General features: G+C 43.6%; 1 protein-coding gene across 1 annotated transcript in view; it reads left to right on the forward strand.

The window, feature by feature from the left end:
• The window catches only part of SEMA5B (semaphorin 5B), a gene marked incomplete at its 5' end in the record, with an annotated part of 139886 nt that overhangs the window by 78486 nt on the left and 35839 nt on the right, over window positions 1-25561 (forward strand). The window contains 3 exons of the mRNA XM_082001596.1: window positions 838-1045; window positions 3247-3454; window positions 20540-20657. Coding sequence (XP_081857722.1) covers window positions 838-1045; window positions 3247-3454; window positions 20540-20657 — 534 coding nt within the window. The remainder of the gene's footprint in view (window positions 1-837; window positions 1046-3246; window positions 3455-20539; window positions 20658-25561) is intronic.

Genomic DNA, 25561 nt, shown 5'->3' on the forward strand with positions numbered 1-25561 from the left:
TGTCTTGGCTTTTGAAAATGCTGAATTCTAGAGATTAGTGTGAGAGAGAAACTCAGGCCTTAAAATGCGCTATCCACCTGGTAGGACTTACGCTGGTGTTTAAAAGACACAAGATGAGCTCTCTCTTCCCCTTATTCCGGATGAACAAGGGCATTGAGTCCTATTTCAGTGCACCCCTTGGTGCTGGAGGATGGATGGACACAGGTTGATCTGCCATTCGCTGTGAGGACAGAAGAGCTGTGTGTGGGGAGGGGGAAGCTAGTGGCTAACCTGCCTTGCTTCGGGTGAAACCGGAGGGCTCTCTTCAGACGGGAGCACATGAGAGAAAAGCAGTGTGCTGAGTTGGGTTCTTTGATGCAAAACCAACTCCTTTTTCACATTTTTTAACCTCCAGTTTTCATGCATTGTACAGACTGAGATGCCAGGTAGAGTTTGAAGATTATTTGAAATGCTTGAAGGATTTATGACCACAAAAATTTTCTCTCCACTGCTAGCTTTAAATCTTTCTACAGCTAGTTTTAATTCGTTCTTTTCCTCCTCAATTTGTTAATGTCTTTTGCCCTTCTGGTGTGCTGGCTCCAGGGTATCACAAAGGAATGAAACACCACGTCGCTGGTCAGTGGACCAGCTGGGAGAAACGTTTTTAGAGTGGCTACAGGCCAAAGCAAGGCAAAGGACCTACGATCAAGCTAAGGGCCTGATCCTGTGACATTCACACAGACCCACCTCCCCAGAAAATCAACAGGACATGGGTTTCCAGAAGAATTTCAGGGTTTGGTCTTGGGCGGCAGAGTGGGGAGAAAATGCAGGTGCTGAAGTTCAATCTTCCATTTTTAGTGTGGGACGCTGAGTGATGACAGCCCTAACGAGAACCTGACGGAGAGAGTCCTGCAGGATGCACAGCGCTTGTTCCTTATGAATGATGTCGTGCAGCCGGTGACTGTAGATCCATACGTGACTCAGGACAGCATTCGATTTTCCAAACTGGTGGTTGATATTGTTCAGGGGAAGGATACTCTCTACCACGTGATGTATATTGGAACAGGTAAGAGCATCAGGGCTTAAGAAAGTTCCCTCCACTTGCTTGTAGGCCTAGCAGCCCTGGGAGCCTGGTTGTGATGTCATTACACAGTTGTAATTTAATATCATTTTGGCACAAAACTGCATGGAAGTTAGTCTGCCTGAGCAAATGAAAAGCAGGATAAAGGACTTGAGGCAGAGACCCAAGTGAACAGACCATAAATCTATATTGTGTTTAAAAACAACATTAACTTTTTTCTCTCTTTTATAAAAACATGTTTCAACTAATCAGACTAATACATATCAGTGGGGAAGAGCAAAGGTCACTGAAATGCTCTGTGGTTTCGTGCACGTAAGTCACCTCTCTGCGCTATGACATACTCATGTCTAAATAAGCAATAATAATATTTAACCTCCAGGCTTGCCCAAGGTTGTAATTATGTCTTTCTTTGCACTTCTGTGTGCCTGTTGATGTATGACTCCCAGTGTTTTTGGGAATGGGCATGAACTGAAATGTAATGCAGATGGGGAAGCTGAGGCAAGTGCTTTTTTTGTGGTAGCATAGCGAGCCAGTGGTAGAATTAAGTATATGATTTAGTCTCTTGATTTCTACTGCCATCCTCTAATTAGCAGGACACATTGCCTCTTCTGAAAAGCACAGATATCTTGGATAAATGAAAGATGCTGAAGAAGGACAAAGTGTTATAAATGGTTGTCTTAGCCCATATTCATACTAATGATAGTGGTTAAATTAAATAGTTTGATTAATCAGAGCATATGGCCAGCCTCCTGGGTATAATGTTGTTATCCTCTATTGCAGAAGCTTTGACTTTAAAATAAGATGGATTGCCTCCATAAGTGTTAGTTTAATCTCACATCTGAATGCAGAGTCATTGCCTCATTCTCATGTTACCACCTTCCAGGACTGTGTCATAATTTATCTAACTTTTACCACCACTTATTTCAAAAGTGATCATCTTGGATGTGTTCTAGTAACGTTCCCACTTTGGGAGCCTCTACGGACATTGATTATGATGAGAAGATTGTACTTAAATGGAAATACAACATGGTTCTGCCATTTTGATATCTTGATATTTTAAGTGAGTAGTCCCAGCTACAAAGCCTGAGAGAAAGCTGGGATACTTTCTGCCTCGTATCATTTGTGTAGAAAGGTCCACTGCCATAACCCTACCTCCTTATTCGTGTTTGCTTTCTGGCCCTAGTTAGTGGTGACTGAAGAGTAAACTCTGAGGGACCTGAAACATTTAAACCAGTCAAATGCTTCAGCAGAGACAGCCCTGCCCAGAGGCAGCCCTGAACACAAACCCAATCCTGAGACACACTGAGCCCAAACTGGAGCCTCAGTCTTGTTCCACACTTCAGGCCTTCCTAAGTGAAAGAGAAGCTTCTCATGACAGCCAACCCCACCACTGTAAATTGCTGAGCTTTGGCACTGATACAGAAGCTATTGGGGTAAAAAGATTAAGCTTCAGGAAGGAACTATCAGGGCTGACAGACCTCTTTTGGGGTATTTAATTAACCTCTTTAATGAAAAATGGTGTGGTGTCCCCCTTTTCCCCAGCATAAATCTCCCACAGTTTATCAGATCTTTCAATTGTTTAGTTAAGAGCACTGAACACAAGCATACATGTTTCTGTGTATGCACTGCTCATGCCGTAACATCCCCTTGTCAAGCCAGCAGGACAGCTTCTTCCAGGAAGAGGATCAATTAGATCCGTGACCCATGCAGTCATTATGGAGGCCTCTGAGATTTCCAGCAGGGCTGCTGCATCTGTTGTCATTTGTCATGGCATCAAATCGCACCGATCTGCTCCATAAACCAAAAGAAATACAGACTTGAGGCACCAGAAATGATCCCTGCTATCTCGGGTCACCTTGCTGTATAACTCACTGGTAACGGGACCAGACTCTTTTCTGCCTCGGTGCTCCAACTGGGAAATATTTCCAGGTACTCACTCTCCAGATGGTTCACATCCTTCTGGGTTCCCATTAAAATGCATTCACAGGCGGTTTCTGTAATGTCTGAGAACTGCTAAGGATTATAATGATGTGGCTGGAGTTCTCTCTACCACAGGCAGCAGGTGACCCAGAACTAGGTTTAAAGCAGCTGTGTAAAGATGCCATTAATATTTCACTCTTTAGGCAGGTTAGAAATGAAGTAAATGCCTCCAAGATTTACTTGTGCCTTGTTTCTTGTTCCATTAGAGTATGGCACCATCTTGAAGGCCCTTTCTACCACTAACAGGAGCCTGAGAAGCTGTTATTTAGAGGAAATGCAGATCCTCCCTGATGGACAACGGGAAGCAATCAAGAGTCTCCAAATCCTGCACAGCGACAGGTCGCTCTTTGTGGGCTTAAATAATGGAGTGCTAAAAATTCCTCTGGAGAGATGCTCCATGTACAGAACAGAAGGGTAAGCAAATTTACAGCTCTGATATATTCCACTTCAGGTTAATAAGAAAAGCACCAGGGAAACATATTCCAGCCTGATTTGGTTTCAAAGGCTTTTTTTCATCACTACAAGACAAAAGACACTGTTGAAAGTGCATCTCCTGATAGATACATTCATGACAGGAGCAATGAGAATGAGCAATATTTTGGGGGGCAAATATTAATTAGTCCTCATCAGAAATTTATTGTATGTTTTCCAAGGCAGGGCTTGCAATATTTACTTCTTTTCTTTTTTTTACCTTAACCATACAGTGTTGCTTTTATGAACTCCATGTTTTTTTTTTTCTGGTGATTCTTATTGGCAGTAGGGCTGCAGGGTTCTGAATCTGGGTTGCAGCCTGGCTAATCTGAATGATCACCTCTCAAATATCTGATGAGGCAGGGCTGGGCTGCGTGGCAACTTGTTGCTGCTTTTGGAACCCAATAGCTCATCTCAACTATGTGTGACACCTCTTACACCTGGACAGATTCTGTGCCTTGATTCTACCTTTTAAAACAAGTAGGAAAAAAGACTTTTTTTAATTGTCAGCCCTGGCTCCAGAGTGGTTTTCCACCCAGAAATGTGTGTAGGAGGTTTTTGCATCAGAATGGCATCCCCCCATTTAAGCAGGTGAAAAAGTGTGATACCAACTGATTGAAACATATGCTCAAATAATCTCCCTGAGTGTGTAGTGGGGTCTGCCATGGGTAGTTCCTTGTTTACCTCTCTTTAAAGCAGTCTTCCTTCTCCTCTCTTGCTTCTGCTTTGCTTTCCTTGGCGAGAGTTTTGTCTGAAACTGATGTCCTCTGTGCTAGACAAGAGGAAGGATTTTGTTAGCAACATCTAAACTGATTCTCTCTTTCATGGCCTACTGCAAGATGTCCCTGTTCTCTTGCCAAAAAACCCAATATAGAAAATATCATCATAATTTTATTTTAAACAAGTAGAGTTTGTCTAGCCACTTGTACTAAATTCATGTCTATCTAAATATAAAAATGCCAAGTCTTTCTATTTTCACTGAACTTCTTAATGATCCCTTTCAGAAAATATAACTTGGTCATTACTGCAAGTTTGACACCAAAGTGTTTAATGTGTAAAGGTTTATCTGCTTGTATAGACAGGCTGATGCAGAAGGGTTGAGTAAGAGAAAGAGAACCACAGCTGGAAAATCCCATCCCATACTTGGCCCTTAAAAGCAGAGATTAAAAAAGGTAGAACATAACAGCTGTCCTCTTCAGGCTGTCCTGGAGAGTTTCAGGTTGAGAATATTTATGTGTGTATATATATATATATGATCCAGTTTCAAGAGAAATGAGTTATTCCTTTTCTTTCTTTTCCTAATCTTGAGTTCAGCTTTCTGGTAATTTATAGATCGTGTCCCAGTTTCAGCCTGTGTATGACACTTCGACTAAAACTCAAATGGTGGAGGTTTGCTCAGCTGCCTAAAAAAGGGACAAGCAGGGAAAAAGCAGCAGTGGCAGGAGGGCAGATGTGTTGGGGTGTTACCCTCACAGGAGCACCATCTATTTAGGACCTGAGGGCCGCAGCGCAGTGCCCTGCTGGTATAAGCTTATCCCAGCAAAACACAAGCCCGTGTCCAAAGAGGTTGCCTTGCACACTGGTGGCCACAAGCAGCCTCAGTTTTATGTGTTGTACTGCACTGAGTCCTGGCGGGAATTACTGGGAAGCTTGAGTACCAACACACTTTTTTTCAAAAACAAACCTTCAGGAGGCATTTTTCAGTGAAACAAGGAAACAGTCCAGCTCTTTGGGGGATGGAGACCCAAACTCTTCCTCCATTGACTAGTTTCATGCTACTTTTAGGAAATTTAAGCTAGGTGCTGGGCTATACCGAAGTACACGCGATAGGATCTCCTGACAGCGTGGTGGGTGCATATGGCGGTGTGGAAGGTCAGAATTTGCTGAATTCGGGTGCTGGCCAGCTAGTGTACTTGTGTACCTCGTAATGGATCCTTTGCCTCATGGCTGACTCTTGTTGAGGGATTTGTAAAAATGAGTAAAAAAAGATGAAAGTTTAGGTAAGACAGAGAAGGCTGTTGTTGGTTTGTTTGTTTAAAAGGATGGTTGTGATATTGATATTATTAATTTTTATATATTATGGAAAAATATACACTACATATTATATAATATCTTGCAATATGTAATGAAACATATAAATATATTTATTTTATATTATGATATTATATATTAATATGTTCTTATATACTATTAATTTTTAAGCTAAGCTTTTTTTTTATAGGGAATTATTCCATTGCAAATTTTTCAGCTGCAAATGTTGGAACCTTTTTCCCCTTAGCATCCTGGCTATCTAGGTGATAAGTCAACTTGGCCTCTTTTGTATTTCTTTCAATACTGAACTGTATCGAGAAGGATGTTTTAATTTCCTACAGTGCATTCCACCTGGCACTTCTCCTGGGCTGTGATTTATTGCTTATTGTTGTGTCTATGCTTAATACATGCCAATATACAGCCACCACGGGAAGAAGAGCTCCTGCCCCTACAGCACACACACACCCCCACACCCCCCGCTTACATTTTTGTTGTGCTGTCACTTCTTGACTGGCTTCCCTAAAAAGTTCTGGTTTCAGCAGTTTTTATAATCTAATCGTTTTGGTGGGGGTGCAGGAAGCTTTGAGGTGATGGAGAATTTGTGCCTCCCAGGCAGGAATACCACAACGCCGTTTGTTTTCTTTGGCTCTGTCTCATGTTATTAGGAAATTTTGCAGCCTTTTACATCCCGGGGGCTGATGTGGGTTTGTGATTGCTGACATAGAGCTCTTGCCTTCACCCTGCTCTCTGCCTCCTCCCTGGAAGGGGCGATCATGTATCGAGAGAAAATTGATCCTAGTATTGACCCCCTCCAGCAACCCTTGCTGCTGTGCTGCTTTAAAACCTGGGGACCTGGTACCGAGGCGCAGAAATGGGACGGAGAGAAAAGCACCAGGGGAGGGAAGAGTTGGAAGGGGAAAAGGATTTCTGCTATCTCCTTTACTGTTTGTTTATTGACATGGCACCAATTTAATCTCTTAAATGGTGACCAGTAACTCAGCCTCATGTTTTGATGTAGTTCGTTGACCCAATATATTTCTAGGTGTCTGAGCAGTGTTTTGTGTGTGCCCACTGACCTGTCTCAATCAGTCTTTTCAGAGCAGCCAGTCTTAGCAGCAGGGCAACAGGAAGACATCTGTAACGTCAGCTGCCCATATTTACAGGCTGGACTTGGCTGCAGGAACTTTGCCTTGTGCGTGTGTTCTCCTGTTGCGCTTCAGTGCTGCCATTCCCCAGCCTCACTGGAGGGTGTTAGGAAGATGTCCAACGTGAGCAAAACCTATGAGCCCTTTGAGCATGCAGCGCATTTTGAAGGCTGCTTTCCTGGGTGGTAGCTTGGCTGTGATTGCTGCTGGCTTTGAAATCTTTGTAATTTTCCTGCAATTTTCAAATGAGCTTGGATTTTTACCTCAAGTTGCCCCCAAGGTTTGGGGAGAGATATTTGGAAAGCCAGTATTGCAGCTTTATCACTGACACTACCATATCTCTAGAATATGTCTGAACAAAATCCTGGATCTGAACTTTAGAGGAGTGAGGACTTTAGACCTGAATCCATTATTTTCAGGTGGGGCCTCTCTGTAGGGGTAGCTTAGTAATTATTTCAAAGGGTGGGTGAGCTTATTCATTTTAGGAATTGCAGTCAAACAGGTAGGAAAATGAAGCTGGTTGTTGTAGGGAATGCTTTTGTGATCTCTTGTATTGGCCCTTGACAGCATCAGGGCTGTGGGCCTCTGAGCAGACAGACACCCTGAGGTGAGCCCCAGAGTGATTTTCTAGCCATTTTTTTAATTACATATTCCGATGAGGAAAAAAAAAAAAAGTTTGGGAATGAGACCAGGGAGTCTCTTGAATACCCACCATTTCTGCTTCCTCTGACCTAAGCGGTTTATTTTAATGCATTTTATGTTGTTATCCCTTCTTTCGTCTTCCTCCCTCCAGTTTTCCACATAAAATTTGCAGTTCGTATGATGCAGGTTGCAATTTTGGGATGTACAGTCTGGTTCTGAGAATAGTTTCTCTTGCCGGTCCTCTCCCTGCCATGCTGTGCTCACGTGTGTATCCCGGCAGGCTTGTGAGGGCCACCTCAGGTCAGCCTCATGCCAGTGGAGATACTCCTGCTCCCGAGGCTATGGGGAGAGCCGGATCCTCTTGCGTGCAGTTATGACACTCTCTCATTTGAACTCTGTCTGCTTTTCTGACCTGGTTGCAGGGAGTTTGCTGTTGAGTGATGCTGAGCTTTTGCCCTCCTACTTGGCCTAAATTCTGCCGTGCATCCCCTCCGGCCATGATGCTTAACGCAAAGCTAGCAGAAATTACTCAGCTGACAAGTACTCCTGTTTGCTGACTTGAGATCTGTGTGAGAAACACAATTCACCTCTAAATAGCTCTGGGCCAGTGATCAGACAACTAAGTACATATAGGTGAGTAACTCCTGAAATGGCTGCAGGGAGTTTTTGGAAGAAAACAGTCAGCAGCCGCAGTAAAGCAGCAGAAAGATTTCTGCCCTTTTTCTCTCTCCGAAGTGCAAAACTGGAGCTTCAAGCACAGTCCCTGTACCATGTTCACATGATGCTTTAGGGGGGTTGAGATATCGCATGGAGGATTGCTTTGGTGGTTATTGTTATTTTCTTCTTTTTTTTAATCCTTATAAGGTGTAAAATCCTCTGTAACAAAGGAACGAAGCACTTGAATTTAGGATTGCTAACCCAGAAGTACAGGATTATCAGATTTCAGGAGCGAAACTGTCAGAGGACTTAATTGGAGGAATAATAGAGTCTGGGAAGAGATATAAAAATTTCCCAGTTTCAGGGAAAGAGTGAATTGAATATGGGCTGGAAATCTCTGACCTCTTCATCAGAATGACCATAGTTCCTCAAAGGAAAACAAGTAACTATTGTTGGGTAAAAAACATGTGAGAGAAAATGGTAGAGGAGGTAGGGGAGGGAACAAAGCAGAGACTTGTTCAGTGGAGCCCAGCATCCAGCAGATTGCTGAGGTGATGTTGATGGCCAGATTGTTCATCAAAGACCTTGAAAATCCAGCCCCTTCTTCTGAGCTGAAGCTGTTGAAGATCTGGTCCAGATTTTGTTTTGTAAATCTTCTCCCTGAGAGTTTTAAAAACTATCGAGCACGTTGAACATCCTTTTAAAAATAGAGGCAAAAGGAAAGGTAACAACCTATGAAAATGTTGTGATAAAGCTTAATCATCAATTTCCATCTGCTTTGGCTGATACGGCCTCTCCAAAATTAAGGGAATTAGCTAATTATTGTACCACCAATAATGCTGAAAAGCTTTGGAAGACTTGAGAGACAGAAAGGAGAGTGCTCAGCCCAATCTTTTGTCATCCACAATATCCAATAATACATCAGAATAAATCACTAAACATCTGGTTTGGCATTCTGGTTGCATTTAAGTAAATAGCGAGACTCCCACTGACAGAGAATGAAGACATCAAACAGAACCATGATCACTAAAGCTCTTGGAAAGAATGAAGTTTGGTAGATGAAATGGATCTGTGTTCTTTAAATAGAAGTACAAAATTATACCATTTTCTCTATCCTGAAAACACATTTGCATCTGCTGTAGCAGGCAATTACTCCCATTTTCTTTAATGTAGTTGCTTATATATGTGAAGCTAAGCACATCCATACTATTTGCAGGATATGGACCTTTAAGATTTGAGGGGATGGTACAGGTCTAAGAAACCTGGATTTCAGGATAGCAGTTGAAGAGCTTCATTTGAATGGTCTGGGAAAGGAACGTGGCCATGTGTGTCTGAAATCGGAAAAAAGGGAAGGCAAGGGTAAGCAGCAAAGTAGTGAGCAGGGGCATGTTTCCAGTAAGATCTCAGAGAGATTGGTTTTCAGTTTCATCTTATTTGACATTATCTTTAATGGCATGGAAGAAAGAAAATAGCATACTTTGTAGATGGCATTTAAGTATGAGGGAATCACAAATAAAAGTGAGGAGAGAAATGCAATGTGGGGCCAGCAGGGAAACCAGCAAGAGGCTGAGTTCGAGGAATAATTCTGTGCTGAGATTGCCGGTGTTTGCATCACCGAAATAGAGGACAGAGGATGAAAGAGTGGAAATGAGCTCTGCTCTGAACCAGATGAATTATTACAGTTTTTCCCATTTCTATTAAATGCTCAAACCAATGGCAAGTTTACGTTCATTTTAAGTTGTCTGTACACTTTCAGGCTCCTACTTTTAGCTCTGAACTATGTAAATGGCCCCGAGTGAACGGTACTGTGGCTGAAGGGGTATTTAGCAGTAGCTGGAGTCTGGGGTTACACAACTGCTGGAACAGATGAAGGTCACTTCAGAAAGAACCAAATGAAATCAGCTAATTTCAGGGCTCGCTGCCTTTTGTCTCCTTGCTATCATGGCTATGTTGCCAATTTGTTTTGAGGGGCTTTGGATTTGCTAGGAGGGAGGAAAAAGCAGGGAGGTTGAACGTGCTGAGGGCTTTTGTTTGCTCCTTACTTTTAAAGAGTACCGCCAACATGACTTAGCTGGCAAGATCAGGAACAGTTTTGTGTATGGATCCTTTTACCTCTAGCAGGCTGGCTGTAGGCCAGCTTAGATCAATGATGTCTAAAAGTCATTACCATCTGATGCCTGCTAGGTGGGTTATGTGAAATTAGTTTCAACACAGTGGCGACTGACAGGAAAGCAGGTAGTTTTCTTGGAATATGTAATATTAGGTTGACATTGATACTATTGTTATACAAATGAGATTAATAACTAAAGCTAGCAGCAAACCCCAAGGCAGATATCCATTGCATCTGTCAATTCTTGCAATTTGCTACTATTATGTCATGAGATTTGTATTCTAGGTAATGGTCATATTCAGCGACATGACTCCTGATGCAAAGAGTCTACAGCCTTACTGCTGCCATGGCTGGTTTGTTTCATGTCTCAAGTTTCCAGGCAGCATTTGCAGTGTAAAACACAAATGCGTCCAATGTTAATACTGAATAAATGTATTGCTACAGATGCGTCATTAACTTTTTATTAGGAGATGTGCTGCTTTACCTGTTTGGGGAGGAGGAAGTATCTGGAGCCGGAGAAAATTTGTTATTGTTGGTTTAAGTTTAAAATTTATGTACATATAAGTACATAAAATATGCATGGGTTGTAGAAAAACATAATATTGTACTGTCTAGTGTCTTTTACATGTCACAATACCAAAGTACTGTAGATCTATGGGAACACTCTAGTCTGCAAAGGGGTAGGGCTGGATTTCAAGAATATCCATTTACTTAAGTGATGTTGTCTCTTGTTAAAAAGTGGAATGGACATTGTTTGATTGCTTTTTTATAACTACATGGGAAAAAGCAATGGAGAATATGCTGGCAGGACCATTTTGCCCCTTATGGAATGTTAAAATAGCCTTGCATTGGACAGGGGATGTGATAGATCCTCAGGGTGTAATAGGTGGTCTAACATTTATTTGCCTTTTCCAACATATATTAATATACAAAGGCTCTGTCTAGTTGAATCTACATCTTGTTGAGCAGAAAATAATTACCCAGAGCTTAACTGTCGTGGTTTAGCCCCAGCCAGCAACTACGCACCACGCAGCCGCTCGCTCACTCCCCCACGGTGGCACGGGGGAGAGAATTGGAAGAGTAAAAGTGAGGAAACTCATGGTTTGAGATAAAGACAGTTTAATAAATAAAGCAAAAGCCGCGCACGCAAGCAAAGCAGAACAAGGAATTTGTTCACCACTCCCCATGGGCAGGCAGGGGTTCGGCCATCTCCAGGGAAGCAGGGCTCTGTCACGCGTAATGGTTTCTTGGGAAGACAGACGCCATAACTCCGAACGTCCCTCCACCCCCTCCTTCTTCTTCGTCCCAGCTTTATATCCTGAGCATGACGTTATATGGTATGGAATATCTCTTTGGCCAGCCTGGGTCAGCTGTCCCAGCTGTGTCCCCTCCCAGCTTCCCGTGCACCCCCAGCCTGCTCGCTGCAGGTCAGCATGAGAAGCTGGACTGTCCTTGAGTACTTAGCAACAACTCAAAAGATCAGCACCTTATCAACATTTTCTCATCCCAAATCCAAAACATAGCCTCACGCTAGCTTCTATGAAGAAAATTAACTCTACCCTGGCTGAAACCAGGACATTATCCACCCCTTATTCCATACCATTTACGTTATGCTCAGGTACCACACTGTCCAATATAACCTCATCAACCACCACCCCCCTTCCCATCCTTTAATATAATACACAGATTATCATCCCCTTAGTCCATAGACTTCCCTCCAAAATGTCTGTGAAAAGTCTGCTGAGTTCGTTTAGTCCATGACTTTGGGCTCCATCCCTTATGGTGGTCACTCAGGACAGGCGAGGTGGGGTGTTGCATGGAGTTACTGGGTACCAAAGCCAGCTCAGGTCAGGTCACTGCTGCACTGGCACTGCTTCTTGTAAGGCTTGTCCTCCATTCGTTCAGGTGGTTCCTGCTATAGTAGTTCCTATAACATGCAACTCAAATCATGGGTTACAGCAGTTTAAAGGTATTTCCATTATAATCTCCACCCCTGGGCCCTTTGTACTGGACCATAGGGTTTAACATTGCAATGAACTCCTCCCCTTGCCCCTGCTCCAGCTTGGACTTATCCACAGACTGCAGTCCCTTCCGTGAGCCACAGTCTCTCCAGGGGTATATCTGCTGTGGCATAGACTTATCCACAGTTGCAGTCACTTCGAGGTGCACCTGCTCCAAAACGACCATCTGCACGGGCCACACTACCTCCAGAGATAAATCTGCTCCAACGTGGCCTTACCCGTAGTTCCAGTTCCTCCAGCAATATACCTGCACTGTTGAGGGCTTCTCCATGGCCACACACTTTGAGGTGCTCCAAGCATGACCTCATGCACAACCAATAATGCTTCAAGGTGCACCTGCTGCAACATAGACTTATCCACAGCCACAGACGCTTCGAGATGTACCTTCAGCGTGGACTTATCCGTGTGCCACAATCCCATCAGAGGTATACCTGCTGCAGCACAGACATAACCATGGCCACAGATGCTTCGAGATATACCTGCTTCTGGCATGGGCTTATGCACAGCCACAGACGCTTCGGGGTGTCCTGCTCCCACATGGACTCACCCACAGGTCACAGTCCCTTTGACTCAAGTTCACAGTGGAGTTCCAGCCTATTCAGTACAGCAGCACAGGAAAAAAAAAACAGCAATACCCTGGCCATCTGCCAGCCCAGGCCCAAGGCCATTGCTGTTATCAGAATCTTCCCAGGCACAGCAGAGTCAGACGATCAGCAGTACAGCAGCATCGAAAGCAAAAAGCAGCCACTAACGAGCACTGGACGCTAATACATGCAGGGAAGGCAAACCCATGGCAAGCACAGGGGCCTGGCAATTAATGGCTAAACAGCAATAACAACTATAAATATTATCATCTAGCACATTCCAATCAAACTTGTCATTATCTCAAACCCTTCGAGCCCCACGTTGGGCGCCAAAGAGGACTGTCGTGGTTTAGCCCCAGCCAGCAACTACGCACCACGCAGCCGCTCGCTCACTCCCCCACGGTGGCACGGGGGAGAGAATTGGAAGAGTAAAAGTGAGGAAACTCATGGTTTGAGATAAAGACAGTTTAATAAATAAAGCAAAAGCCGCGCACGCAAGCAAAGCAGAACAAGGAATTTGTTCACCACTCCCCATGGGCAGGCAGGGGTTCGGCCATCTCCAGGGAAGCAGGGCTCTGTCACGCGTAATGGTTTCTTGGGAAGACAGACGCCATAACTCCGAACGTCCCTCCACCCCCTCCTTCTTCTTCGTCCCAGCTTTATATCCTGAGCATGACGTTATATGGTATGGAATATCTCTTTGGCCAGCCTGGGTCAGCTGTCCCAGCTGTGTCCCCTCCCAGCTTCCCGTGCACCCCCAGCCTGCTCGCTGCAGGTCAGCATGAGAAGCTGGACTGTCCTTGAGTACTTAGCAACAACTCAAAAGATCAGCACCTTATCAACATTTTCTCATCCCAAATCCAAAACATAGCCTCACGCTAGCTTCTATGAAGAAAATTAACTCTACCCTGGCTGAAACCAGGACATTAACAAAACCCAAATTTCACAAAGGAGCTATTTGAATATGGATTACTTTGTGCAGCCTGGATGACAACTGTAGACTGTTTTCAGGTTTCTTTATGATCACTCGCATTTCTAAGTTTTCTGCCTTTGCACTTTTCTTTCCCTTCCTAAGTTCCCATTTTAGCATAATTTGCATTCTTAAATCATCAGCATCTTGCAGAGGCTATGTAAAACACCTGTGTCCCTTGTAGTGGATTTGCTCTTGCCTAAACCACCCTTTTTCCCATATCCACCTACGCCACCAGACTACAGGAATTTGCTATGTTCACACAGAAGTCTCAGACCTGCAACCACAGAGCAGAAACACGGGAGCAGAGCGCATCTTAATCTGACAGCCGCCTCCAGACACTGACTGACACAGGGCAGAGACAGGGAATAACACTTGAGTGCACTGATTTGCCCAAGCTGCCTTTCCAAAAGGACGTCTAGTCCCCTCTGCCTCTTTCCATATGGCAGCCCTGGGGGGCATGTTTTCTTAAGGCTCAAAAGCTAGGAAACAGTTGTGCTTTGCAATCCAGACAAACATGCCCCGCATTCAGGAATTCCTTCTGGCAATTCCTTTCATTAGGAATTTAATAGTATCGAAGCTTTCTTGTGGATGGCTGATCCCATCACTGGTAGTCAGAGGCCCTCTGTACTTCTGTTTTTATTAGAGGTCAGTTTTGTTTGGCACAGTGACAGAAGTTTCTAATAGTGTTTGTGAAGGAACACTTACTCATTTTTTTTAATAACCTGCTTTACCGATGTAAACATAAATCCAGATTTAATCAGATTTTTTTCTCAGGATGGCATTAATCTTCATATTTGAATAAATGCAATGTTGTTTTATTTCACAGCTTTAAAAATAAAAATAAACACCTATCCAATAAAGAAGACAGTGTTGCTAAAAGGTGATGGAATGGGATGTCAGAAAATAAAAAATGGCATAGTTTGTTGTGTAGATTGTGCGAGGCCATAATCTATAAACCACAATCGACTAAAGTGATATTGAAAATGGTAGGGCAGGAGGTGGAAACTAGTAAGCCAAGGTCCCTGATGTGGAAAGCAAAACGAGGTGAAACTGCCTCTGAAAATCCTGTCTGTGCACTGTTTCTTTCAAATAAGTTACATGTGTTTGGCTCACAAATGGACTTCAGTTTTAGAGGCTGTTTTACACCATGGCTTTAATTTATGCATTGAAAACAAATCATGTGTAGAGCAGCATTCACTGATGCTAAGCATATGTGGGTGATAAATTACACACGTACACAACACACGCACACTTCAGCTTCTCTGCCTCTACGTCCAGTATCAAATGCCAAAATACCGAACCTTGTCTGTCCAGATTAGCATCAACTGTAGCCCTCACAGTGATGGTACCGGTGAGCTGTAGTACGCTCTTCCTGAGTACTGCCCTGCTCCACAAATAGCCCTATTAATTGCCTATTGAAGTACGTGGCTCCTTGTCTTGAGGAATGGGCAGCAGCATCTGGCATGGAATATGTTCTATTCACCAGCTGAGAAATGAAGCCGCTACTTGACCAGCGTCTGACTAAAGCAGCTCAGTTCCACTTGGCTTCTCTTCTCAGTGGGGAAAGATAATGGATTTGTACAGATCACTAACTCATCTCTGCAGTTTGAATTTTTAAAGGTATCAAAATTAGAGGGATTGTTTGAAGGTCTGGTGCTTTTTTTCTCTTTCTAATCTTATTTTCTTAAGTCACAAACATCCTTTTGATTCTTATTCTTCTCTTTTCATGCCATCTGGCTTCAGGGAAGACAGAAGTCTGCTCTTCCTTGCACAGGCTATTGAGGTTGTCAGTAATTATGATTTGGTTGGCTGGAAGCTAATATGATTATTTGTTTAGTTCATCCTCTCCACAGGTTGATAGCAATGGGACAGTAAGCTAACCTTGTCAGGAAATGTCTGTCTGCCAAACACAGCCTCATGCTTGCAACTAACAGACACGGCTAAAACCCCCTTATTGCCTGCAAATGGCTGTTCCCTCGCAGTTAACTGCTGGAAGAGTGCAACAAACCAGCGTGAAATCCTGAGGTCTTATTCCCCAGAAAGAGCGAGGTGAACTGTTGTGCTGCCCGTGCTCCTGAGATGCTGAGCACAGATGGGAGCAGGTTGCTCAGTGCCTTGCAGGATCAGGCTTATAAATGTTGGCACCACACCAGTTGATAGCGCTGCTATCTCTGTGCCTCTGATGAGCTCACTGGTGGTGCCTGTGGGGGTTTAAAGGACTAGGTGCTATGGCAGTTACCGCAGCGCTCTGCCGAATGTGATGTTCACTGCAGGTTCCAAACTCATCAGCAAAAATGCAGAACCCGCTCCTGGTGCAGTGGCACAGTTTTGTGAGCAAACACAATTTAGGAAGGGAGCTTCTCAGTCTTTGGGTCTAGAGACCTGCCTCTGCAAATCATCACATCCTGTCATTCCATTCCTGGGTGCTTATAGTCATCAAAAAGGAGTGAGAAAGAGGTAAATTAAATGAGAGGGAACAAAAACTGGGAGAGTAAACACATCCTGGCAGATGAAAAGAGCAGAGTCCTTCAGTGTGAATGCTCTGGATGACAGTTTTGTGGCTTTTGGTGGTACAAAATGGCATGTTTTTTAGTCTCCTGTCTGGTCATAAGAATGGGAAGAAGGTCTAGTAATTCTTTCTTTCCTTTGATCTGTCAAAACCTGATCTCTTGGGTCTGGTTCTATTGATTTGGTGATCCATTTATTACACAGTCTAAAACTTTTTAACTCTCAGGGAAAAATGACCAAAAGATGAAGTTATCTAGACCTAGAGCAAATTAAAGTGGGAATGAAAAACTTTTCAACTACAGATGTTTAATGAAGATTCTGAAAGACGTAATTCGGGCTATTACAAAAAAAGGAGATCTTGGGCAGGACCAGCATCTTGGAAGCAGAAGCCTTTTTACAGCACGTGCTATTAGTGAAGGCTCAGCACCGCCAGGCTTCAAAGGCCCCATAAAAACTCTTTTGAGTCATAGGTAAGAGTTTCCATTGACTTCAGTGGACTGTGGATAGTGCTCCACTTGCAGAGTCTTAAGCCTTTGTGTTATCCCAGATCACTGCTGGGATAACAGTGACTGCAACAGCCAACAACAGGGAGGCTTACAGCTCCCAAACAGCCGGCAGCAGGTGAGCTCTTTATGAGTGAGATCTTATATTCATGCAAATGTCCTTGGTAAGTGAGAACAAGGAACCAGAGAAAAAAAATCACCTTGAATAGGAGATACAAATGGAATTGTTTTTCAATTGAGCGTTTTCAGTGTATGCCTTTATGCCTCAGATAAGACATTTATTGTCAGGCAATGTATTAAAGAAAATCGCTATTGATAGTAATGCCCTGACATAATAAATCCAACCTTTTAGGTATCCATCAAGAGGTATTGTGCGTCCTCACTGAATACGCTACAGTTAGTAGATGGCCAGAGCAGAACTGGGGGAATGGACCATGTGGTATCATCACCATCTTACTTCCACAAGCATCCCACTTTGTGGGATTTCATTAACTAAGTCATTAGCATTAATATAGCCAGTGTTAACCTGCTATGCTTGGGTAGTCTTCTGGGATAATGGGTTCCCTCTACCTGTGTGAATTATGATGGGAGACGATAGTGTGTCATTAGTTCCTTGAGGCATTCCCAGCCTGCTGCCAAGGAGACCTAAGTGTGGTGTTCCCTGTATGTATGGTATGAAATCTGGCCCCACTGAGCCAGTGGCAGAAGTCCCATTGCCTTTGAAACATCAGAATTTCATTATAGCATGTAAACTCCTTTGTATCTTATTTCACAGTATTTACACACTGCCCTGCGAGGCTTCGGGTCCCCCAGCCTGTGTGAGACTTTTCAGCAGTATCATAATACGAAATGGTATTTACACATAAACATTTATTTTGTGTTCTGGGCACAGGAAAATGCTGATATATCTTTACATTTTTCACACCATGGTGCCTGACCTGCTAAGAATGACAGCATATTTCTGAAGCATTTTGATCTGTGTGTTCATGTATGCATACTTATATTTGTCTTTTGGTGTGTGTTTGCTGGTGTGGTTTTATCTTCTAATGACATAAATAAGGATATATATTCTAAAGATATTGTAAGGATATAAATTAGGGTGGATTTTGAAGTGTTCACTTAAAGTATTTGCCAGAAATGTTGTTTCTCATGCAGTAATGCACATTGTAATGCTTTTCCTGCCTACAAAAGGAAAAAAACCATGGAGCAAATTGTGTGTAAGTAAATACATTCCTCCACACCCTTAAGTGTATCGCTGTCAGCTGATGTAATAGGTTTCTCACCAGACTTGAGGCAGATGAGCGGGCTCCGCGTCCTGGAAGGAGGCAGACAGCATAGCTATTTTGTTTTTAGATTTCGAATGGTTGGAGAGCCTGCTGTCAGATGGGGAGAAGTCCCAGGCTTTGATGGTTGCTAAACTATAGAGTGCGCGTTTTGGCAACCCAGCGGAGCCCGGGCTGGGTAGGAATTCATTACACCCAGGATGCAGAGCGCAGAGATGGGGTGCGCGATGGCCGTAGCTCCCGACCAGCAAGTGCCGTGCCGGGCTTTTGCCGGGGCCCGGCATCGTGGCCTTCTGGCGGCTCTGCAGCTCGGTTACTGAGGGCCCGTCAGCTGGGGGTCAGCGGCAGGGGACCGCTGGCTGTGGGGCACCGGGCGCACCGGCAGGGATCTGTAGCTCGCCGCTCTCAGCTGTACGTTATGACAGTGCCAGCAGAGCGGTCAGTGCCTAACCGGGATGTATTGCAGCCTGCGGAGGGGCCGAGGGCTGCGGCACAGAACATATGGAGATTATTTCCTGAATTTATGCAGCACATGTTTTCCTATAAATTAAATTCAGAGAAAATGTGTATCATAACAGGGTGATGCTCACAACAGCCTTCCCTGTTATGAATTACAATGACCTCTCTCAGCTCTCTGGGTGCCCACTGAAATGGCTTCGTGCAGTTGGAAACAATAGCATGTATGCCATGTCAGGGTCTGAAAGCCTGACCAAAAGGCTCTCTAACTAAAAACAGGGCCTTTTTTCTTTCCCCTCTCCCCTGTTGCTTCTCTCATTCTTACTCTTCTCTCTAGAAACTGCCCAGTTTCCTCCCTTACTGAGAGGGTGGGCAGATGCCTCAGTGTCTGCTCCAAAATTAACTGGTGCTGCCCTTGCTGAGGGGCTGCTGGGCGGCAAAGGCAGCTCTGGACATGGCGGCAGCCCCACTGCATGGATGAGGGCGGTGTGGGTTGCCAAAACAGCAGGATGGGGGTCCTTAGCGAGAATAATGAGCAAAGCAGCACACGTCCCTTCTGGGTCCTTGGACTGAGGATCCTGAGTCTTTTCTAGGCAAATATTTGATGTTCTGTTGCCTGGGGCTGGGACAAAATCATCTTTGCCTTTTCCTTGGGTGTGTTGAAGCAGATGAAGGAAAAATGTAGTAGAGACAGTCATTTTAACTACACTCCTAAAGCATGAAAGATAAAGTTATGTTCCTTACAAGTCTGTGTGTGAAGTCTTTAGTAGAGGAAACATAGGAACTGCCACATTGGAGCAAACTGGAAACTCATAATTAAAATATAAATACATACACGTGTGCCTCTGTGTTTTTGTGTGTGTGTGTGTGTATATATATATATCAATGGGTACCAGACAGCAAAACAATCTAGGGTTTACTTTGGGCAAATCACTGTGGAGTCAGTACAGACTGATAGAGTGTTTTCAGCTGTGCTTAAGGGACTTGCTTTTTCATTTGTGGCTGATTACAGGCTAATAGGATTTCAAAGATTTCTGGGAGGGAACAGTTCACATCTCATTGCATTTTATTTTTTTTTTTTAATGTTTCATTTATCATACTGATACCTACCCTTAGAATAAATTTTATTACTCTCCTGTTTAGCTTCTTGAACTGAATTTTTCCCCTTGGTCCCTTGCTGCTATCTAATTGGAAGTTTTCAAATCATTTGAGACTTTTGGAAAGATCCTGTCAGCCTTTTGTGTGATAGAAGAGAATGGATCATTGGAATAAAAAGTTGTGTAGTGAATCTTTTTAGGTTTAGACCTCTCTTCTTTGACTTTCACTAACACGTGCATGATGTGGCTTGTACTGTTATGTTTTCTTAAGGAAAATTAACAATTTGAAAGCAGCTCATGGGAACAACCAATACAGCTGAATTTTATCGGTACAGACTAATTCTGTGACTGACCTCTCTTTAGCGGTTATTTTTCTTTAGCAGCTCACATGTTGGGAACACACACTTAGCCTGTAAATATGGATTCAGGAGGAAAATGAATACAGCAGTGTTCAAAGCAGCCAAAAGCTTAGAAATAATGTTCTGCTGTGACTTTTCCAAACTGACATCTTGATGTTGGGATTATAAATGAAACCATTGTTCCAGCAAAGGCCAAGACTAATAGAAAGCCTTTATTACTGGTCCATTGGCTAATTCTGCTTGTCTAACCCCTTTGGATGGACACAGTGTCAGAAAACATACTCACAGAGGTTGCTTTGTGTGAGATTTGGCCTGCTGAGTGATTACATGGAGGCACAAAGATATCTCAATGACAAGTGTTCTTTGACTAAAATTTGTAAAGTCATTTTCTTTCCCTAGTCCTTGGAGAGTGAAAGTGAATCAGTGAACTGATTTTTAATCTACAGCTTCTACAAGTGATATTTGCTTTGTGTCCTATCACCCTTCTATTCAGCTGTTCTCCCCTTCCAAGCAGGTAAACCTGTGCTTAGAAGAAATTGTTTCTTCTGCTGAGCCTCGGTGCAGTTGACAGCTGTCATATACAAGCACTATAGTTGAATATGTGTCTTTACAGCTAGACAGTCTTAAAGAGCTTTAATCTTTTCTCTTTGCACATGCAGGGAATGCCTAGGAGCCAGAGACCCCTATTGCGGCTGGGATAACAAGCAGAAGCGATGCACCACCATTGAGGACAGCTCCAACATGAGCCTGTGGACTCAAAATATTACTGAGTGCCCAGTAAGTGGAAGGAGTGGAAATATTTCATATACACTGGTGTGTGAGTGTGTATGTGTGTGTAGAAGAGAGACAGAAAGTGAGTGTGTGGCAGCCTGATGAGGGCTGGCTTAGGAAAGCATGGAGAGCCCAGTGGTACACACCTCCTCTAATATCTGTGCACAACCACTTGTTTAGAGTATGTATTTGCTCCAAAAAGGGCATCCCAAAGCAAGCATTCAGTCCTCCTCATGCCCACCATGCCTTAAGAAGATTGGATAATGCTGCTGGGTTATTGCTGAGAACTGTGTAAGCCCCAGATGAAACTTGAGCTTTCTCAGGTCTTCTCCACTGTCTGCACCATTTCCTTGGCTTCCCTGCCACTCAGGGAAAATGGAATAGCTGATGTACAGCATCCTGGGGCAGCATCCAGTTCATTTTCCTCTTGGATCCCTGAGCTGGGCCCAGGAGACAATGCTGGTGAAGAAGTGTTGCACTGGCAGGAATAGGCATTTAGGGAGCAGCAGAGAAACAGGGCATGTATGGATGGTTTGCAGAGGGAACAAAAAGATGCAGTACATACTGGAGAGCAAGAGGGAAGGGGAGAGTGTATCCAAGACAAGGAGCGTGAGAAAAAGAGTGTTTAGTTCTAACCTCAGTTTAGCAGACTGAAGCATGGGTGGGCATGAGGAGGATTGAATGCTTGCTTTGGGATGCCCGTTTTGGAGCAAACACATATATTTGGTGTCTCCATGCTCTAAACAGAATCTATGTGATATTTCAAGAAGATGGTCGTCTTTGCTTGCCCTGGTCTCCATGAGATACAGCAGTTAAAAAAAAGTATCTCTGCTTGAATCAGTTTGAATTAGCTCTCCAGCTGCCTTCCGACCCACCCACCCTCCTCTTATAACCATATCCAGTTCCTGGCTGTGATGCCCAGAAGCTGACTGGACAAATTTAATTCATGCTGCTTGAACTGTACCTGCAAAGTGGCTGGGGAGGAAAACCTGTCTTGTTAAATAATTGGGAGGGGAGTGGAAGGGGAGGAGAAATTCTCATTAATGTCCATCGTTATTATCTAACATCAATTAGCATGTTAATACTGCTAAGTTCAGTAGATTAGATAGAGACAGGACTGGAGGGGTTATATCTTCAGTATGCTATTTCTGTCTGGAGGTGCTGGGATGTTTATTCCCCTTATCTTCCTTACTTCTTAGATATTTTCCCAGGAAATATTAGTCATTACTTCAATCCATCCTCAGCTTGGCAGGCTTAAGTTTTTCACTGCTGGATTCAGAGGCTTGTGTGTTTATAACCCTCCTGTGTTGAACTGGGATGCAGTGCTTCTTGATTGCCCATGCTGTTATCTCATCCTGCTTAATGCCTGTGTCTGTTGATAGGTGTGTGAGGTGTTAATCCTCTAGTTTGAACATGTCTGCTGTGGTGCACACTAGGGAACAGGCTACTCCAGATCATTGTTTCAAGGTCATAAAAATCCAGCGCAGAATATTCAGGAGCTTTGGCTGTTCTTGAGATGGTAGTTTTACATTTGTTTTAGCATGTCCATTGTAGATTATTTTCCATCTAGGTGCTCTCATTCTGGTGCACACATCTGCCTTGTGCTCTTAGCCTGACAGGCTGCCAAGCTGTTTAAAACTCACATGCAAGTGCTTCATTTTTCTTTCTCCTCTGCCCCTTGCTGGAATGAATTCACCTCTGACATGGAGTGGGATGGCTCTTTTAAGCATCTACATCAGCAATATCCAAGTATGTTCCTTATGTTCAGTGCAGTATAAAGGTTGCGGTCAACCCAGGCAAGAGTCTAGGGCAGCATATGCAAACAGCCACTGGAAAGGTAGGGGACTGCAGTGACCCAATGTCAAATTTCACTCTTGAAAAAGGCCTGTCTGGGAGTTCAGTTGGATGAGTTACTGTCTTAAGAAGTCCTGGCTTTTCTCACCCCACTTTCCTGGGCTGAGCACCAGGCGCTCAGCTGTGCTGGTACAGCTGTATGTGAGATCACACTCAAGTGTGACATGGCGTAGATTAAAAGCACCCCTCCCAAATAAACCTTTCCTAACCCAGATAATGTCAGTGAGTTCTTCTGCAGCCTAGCCCACAAACAGATGTCCTGGCACAGCTGAGAGACTGGCATGCAGCAACTTTCAAAGCCAGAACTGGCATATTACTGAATTATATCCTACAGGGGCCAGGCATTTGTGTGAGTCAACCACAACACTAACACAACTTAACTGCTGCTCTTGTGCAAACATGCTAGTTCAGAGCTAGCCTGAACATCTTTGTACAGCACTACATTGTACCACAGATTCCCGCTCTCTGGTTTTAATATTAAGGGACCTTAGATAGAGGGTTAATCATACAGTGTTAATATAGTACCTTGGGAAATATAGTACCTTGGGCAATAGTTAATATATGTTATTAGCAGGTAACACCCAGAACTCCTAAAGGTTTGTTGCTGAAGTTGCAGTGTCAAACATTTTAATAGTAAGAAATGATAGGACACAAATTGCACATGCTGCTGCTCTTTTCCCTGTATGTGCATGTGTCATATCAGTGAGTCCTGAATACGTGATTGCGTGCTGTTTCTTCTTAGACTTGGGAGAAGGCAGTGAGGTGCTTTTTGGTTTCAGGAAAAGTGAAGAAAAGCCACATTGTACTTTATAATATCATACTGATGCCAACATGAGCCACCAGCAGGAAAGGAACTTTAGATTCGACTAACAAACTCCACTAGCCAAGCTCATGGGGTCACTGTTGATGGCAGTTGGCAAGTCAGGAATTGAGTATTTCCAAAGAAGTGTACAGTCCTCCTTATCCCGAGCCATGTGATGCGTCTTCCTCACAGGTTTTCATCCCAGTCCCACTCTGTGTGTCCAGCAAGCCCCTATCTCAGTCACCTAGCATCTGCTCAATGCTACCACATTTTTTTGCTAATCAGTGCCAGTCTCCCCACTCCTTTTTTAGGGTGTCTAGCAGACTTGTAACCTGCCCTCAATTCACGTGGGCTCAGCCACTCAGAGCTGCGGTCTCTGGCATAATCCTGCTCTGGCCCAGACTGGAGCATGCCCAGTGCACAGAGAAGACTTCAGATCCAAGTCAAGATCAAAATCTATGAGTCTCTGAAAACTGAATTTTCCTCCCCACCTCCCAGGGATTTTATACCCTAGACAGATCTGAATCAATTTTCATGGAAATTGCAAAAAGTACATAAAGTTCAGTTCCTTGCTCTGAACACTAGCTTGTTTCAATGAAAAGGTTGCTGCTTATGGACATTCTTTCTTCCTAGATTTGATTTTAGAAATGTTTGAAATATTTTGACTGAAACTTTGGAAGAATTTTCAGTTTCTATCAGAGAGCCAACATGGAAACTTCCCGCTGATGTAACTGAAGCTTGGCAAAGTTATAAGCAGTTGACATCTAAATCCTAAGAGGAAGCATAGATGAATCGAAAGAACAAGGACTGCTTCTAGCCTGATCTGTAATATCAGAATAAACATTGAAAATATCCTGGCAGCAGGGGCTAGGAATGGTCAGTCTGAATTTTTAGATCCTACACTTGAGCCTTGAGATGGTACAAGGAAGAAATGAAAAGGTGATGCCTTTGGTGGGAGTACGGCAGTCTAGAAAATATGAGAACTCCAGAATTGGTAATATTGTCAGGTGAGAGAAGGGCATTTGATCACAGATGTTTTTAAAGATGTCCTGTCTTTCTGATGGGAACTGTGTTGGCTACAAAGGATTTGCCTTGTAAAGATATTCCTGAAAAAGATCAATGCATATGGGGTTTTATCCCACTTCCCAAGTTTGCTCTTTTGAAGATATTTTTAGGAATTTAAAGATGGAAAAATAGTCCATGTGTAATTTCTTAAGTATAAAAACTTCCCACACTCACAACGTGACATGTTTATAAATCTCAGCATTTCAGTTATGGCTGCTTATTTGTTTAATTTTTGGGTTGCTTCCCAGTATCACTTATGAGCCAATAATTATTTGTCAGCTTTTTTTTTTTTTTTAATTGAAGCCACGGGCCATATCATACCATTGATTTCTGAACAGAACTCCCTGCTGGAATCAGCAAGGCTTTCTGGCTCAAAAATGAATAGAAATGATCCAATACTTGGATTATGACTTTTGTAAGGCAGGAGGAAAAAGGAGATAAAAATCTAGTATTAAATATCTCAAAGTAGTTCTTTTTATTCCCCCCCGCCCCGACTTCTAGCAACCCAACTGCATTGATTTTTGACTGCATGCATGTTTTAAACAACAAATTCAACAACAACAGCAAAACTCAGTGCTCTCTTCTCTGGGCATCTTGCCTTGTAACCTGCAGCCCAGAGCAAATTTTTACGATGACATGATAATCTATTGCAAACAAAGGTTTACAACAGATGCTTGAAACTCCCCGACTACAGCCTGATGAGCGCAGTAACAGATCTAAATTACTTCCATGCCACTGCTGCATATTTTTGATACGGCTGTAGATGGGTGAGAGGGGAAGGTGACAGCCCACCAGAGGTGCATTGTGAGTGTTTAACATAGTGCCAGACTTGGAGAATAAGCACAGAGTGTTTCAGAGGATGAGTGTGCGAAAGCACTACTCCCGTGGCGGTGGTTGGCTCCCTGCGTGGCTCCCGCGCAAGTTTGCATCCTCTATGTGCTTCCATTTCCTTATCTGTAAAGCAGGAGAAATAATTCCCCCCGGGGACGGCCCAGGGGACTGATCCTGCTGACCGCAGAGCTCAGTGAAGCATGGCACAATGGGGTTTGTCAGCAGTAGCTGGCTCAGATCTGGGGCCAGGACTGTTCGCCAGAGCTCCAGCCTCTTCCTTTCTTCACCCTTCGTTGCACGCAACACCGACGCCAAGTCCAGTATTGCCTTTGCCAGTGGTTTTACCAAAGCTGCTGAG

This window comes from Phaethon aethereus, assembly GCF_964289735.1.
Source record: "Phaethon aethereus genome assembly, chromosome: 6".
Classification (NCBI taxonomy): Eukaryota; Metazoa; Chordata; class Aves; order Phaethontiformes; family Phaethontidae; genus Phaethon; species Phaethon aethereus.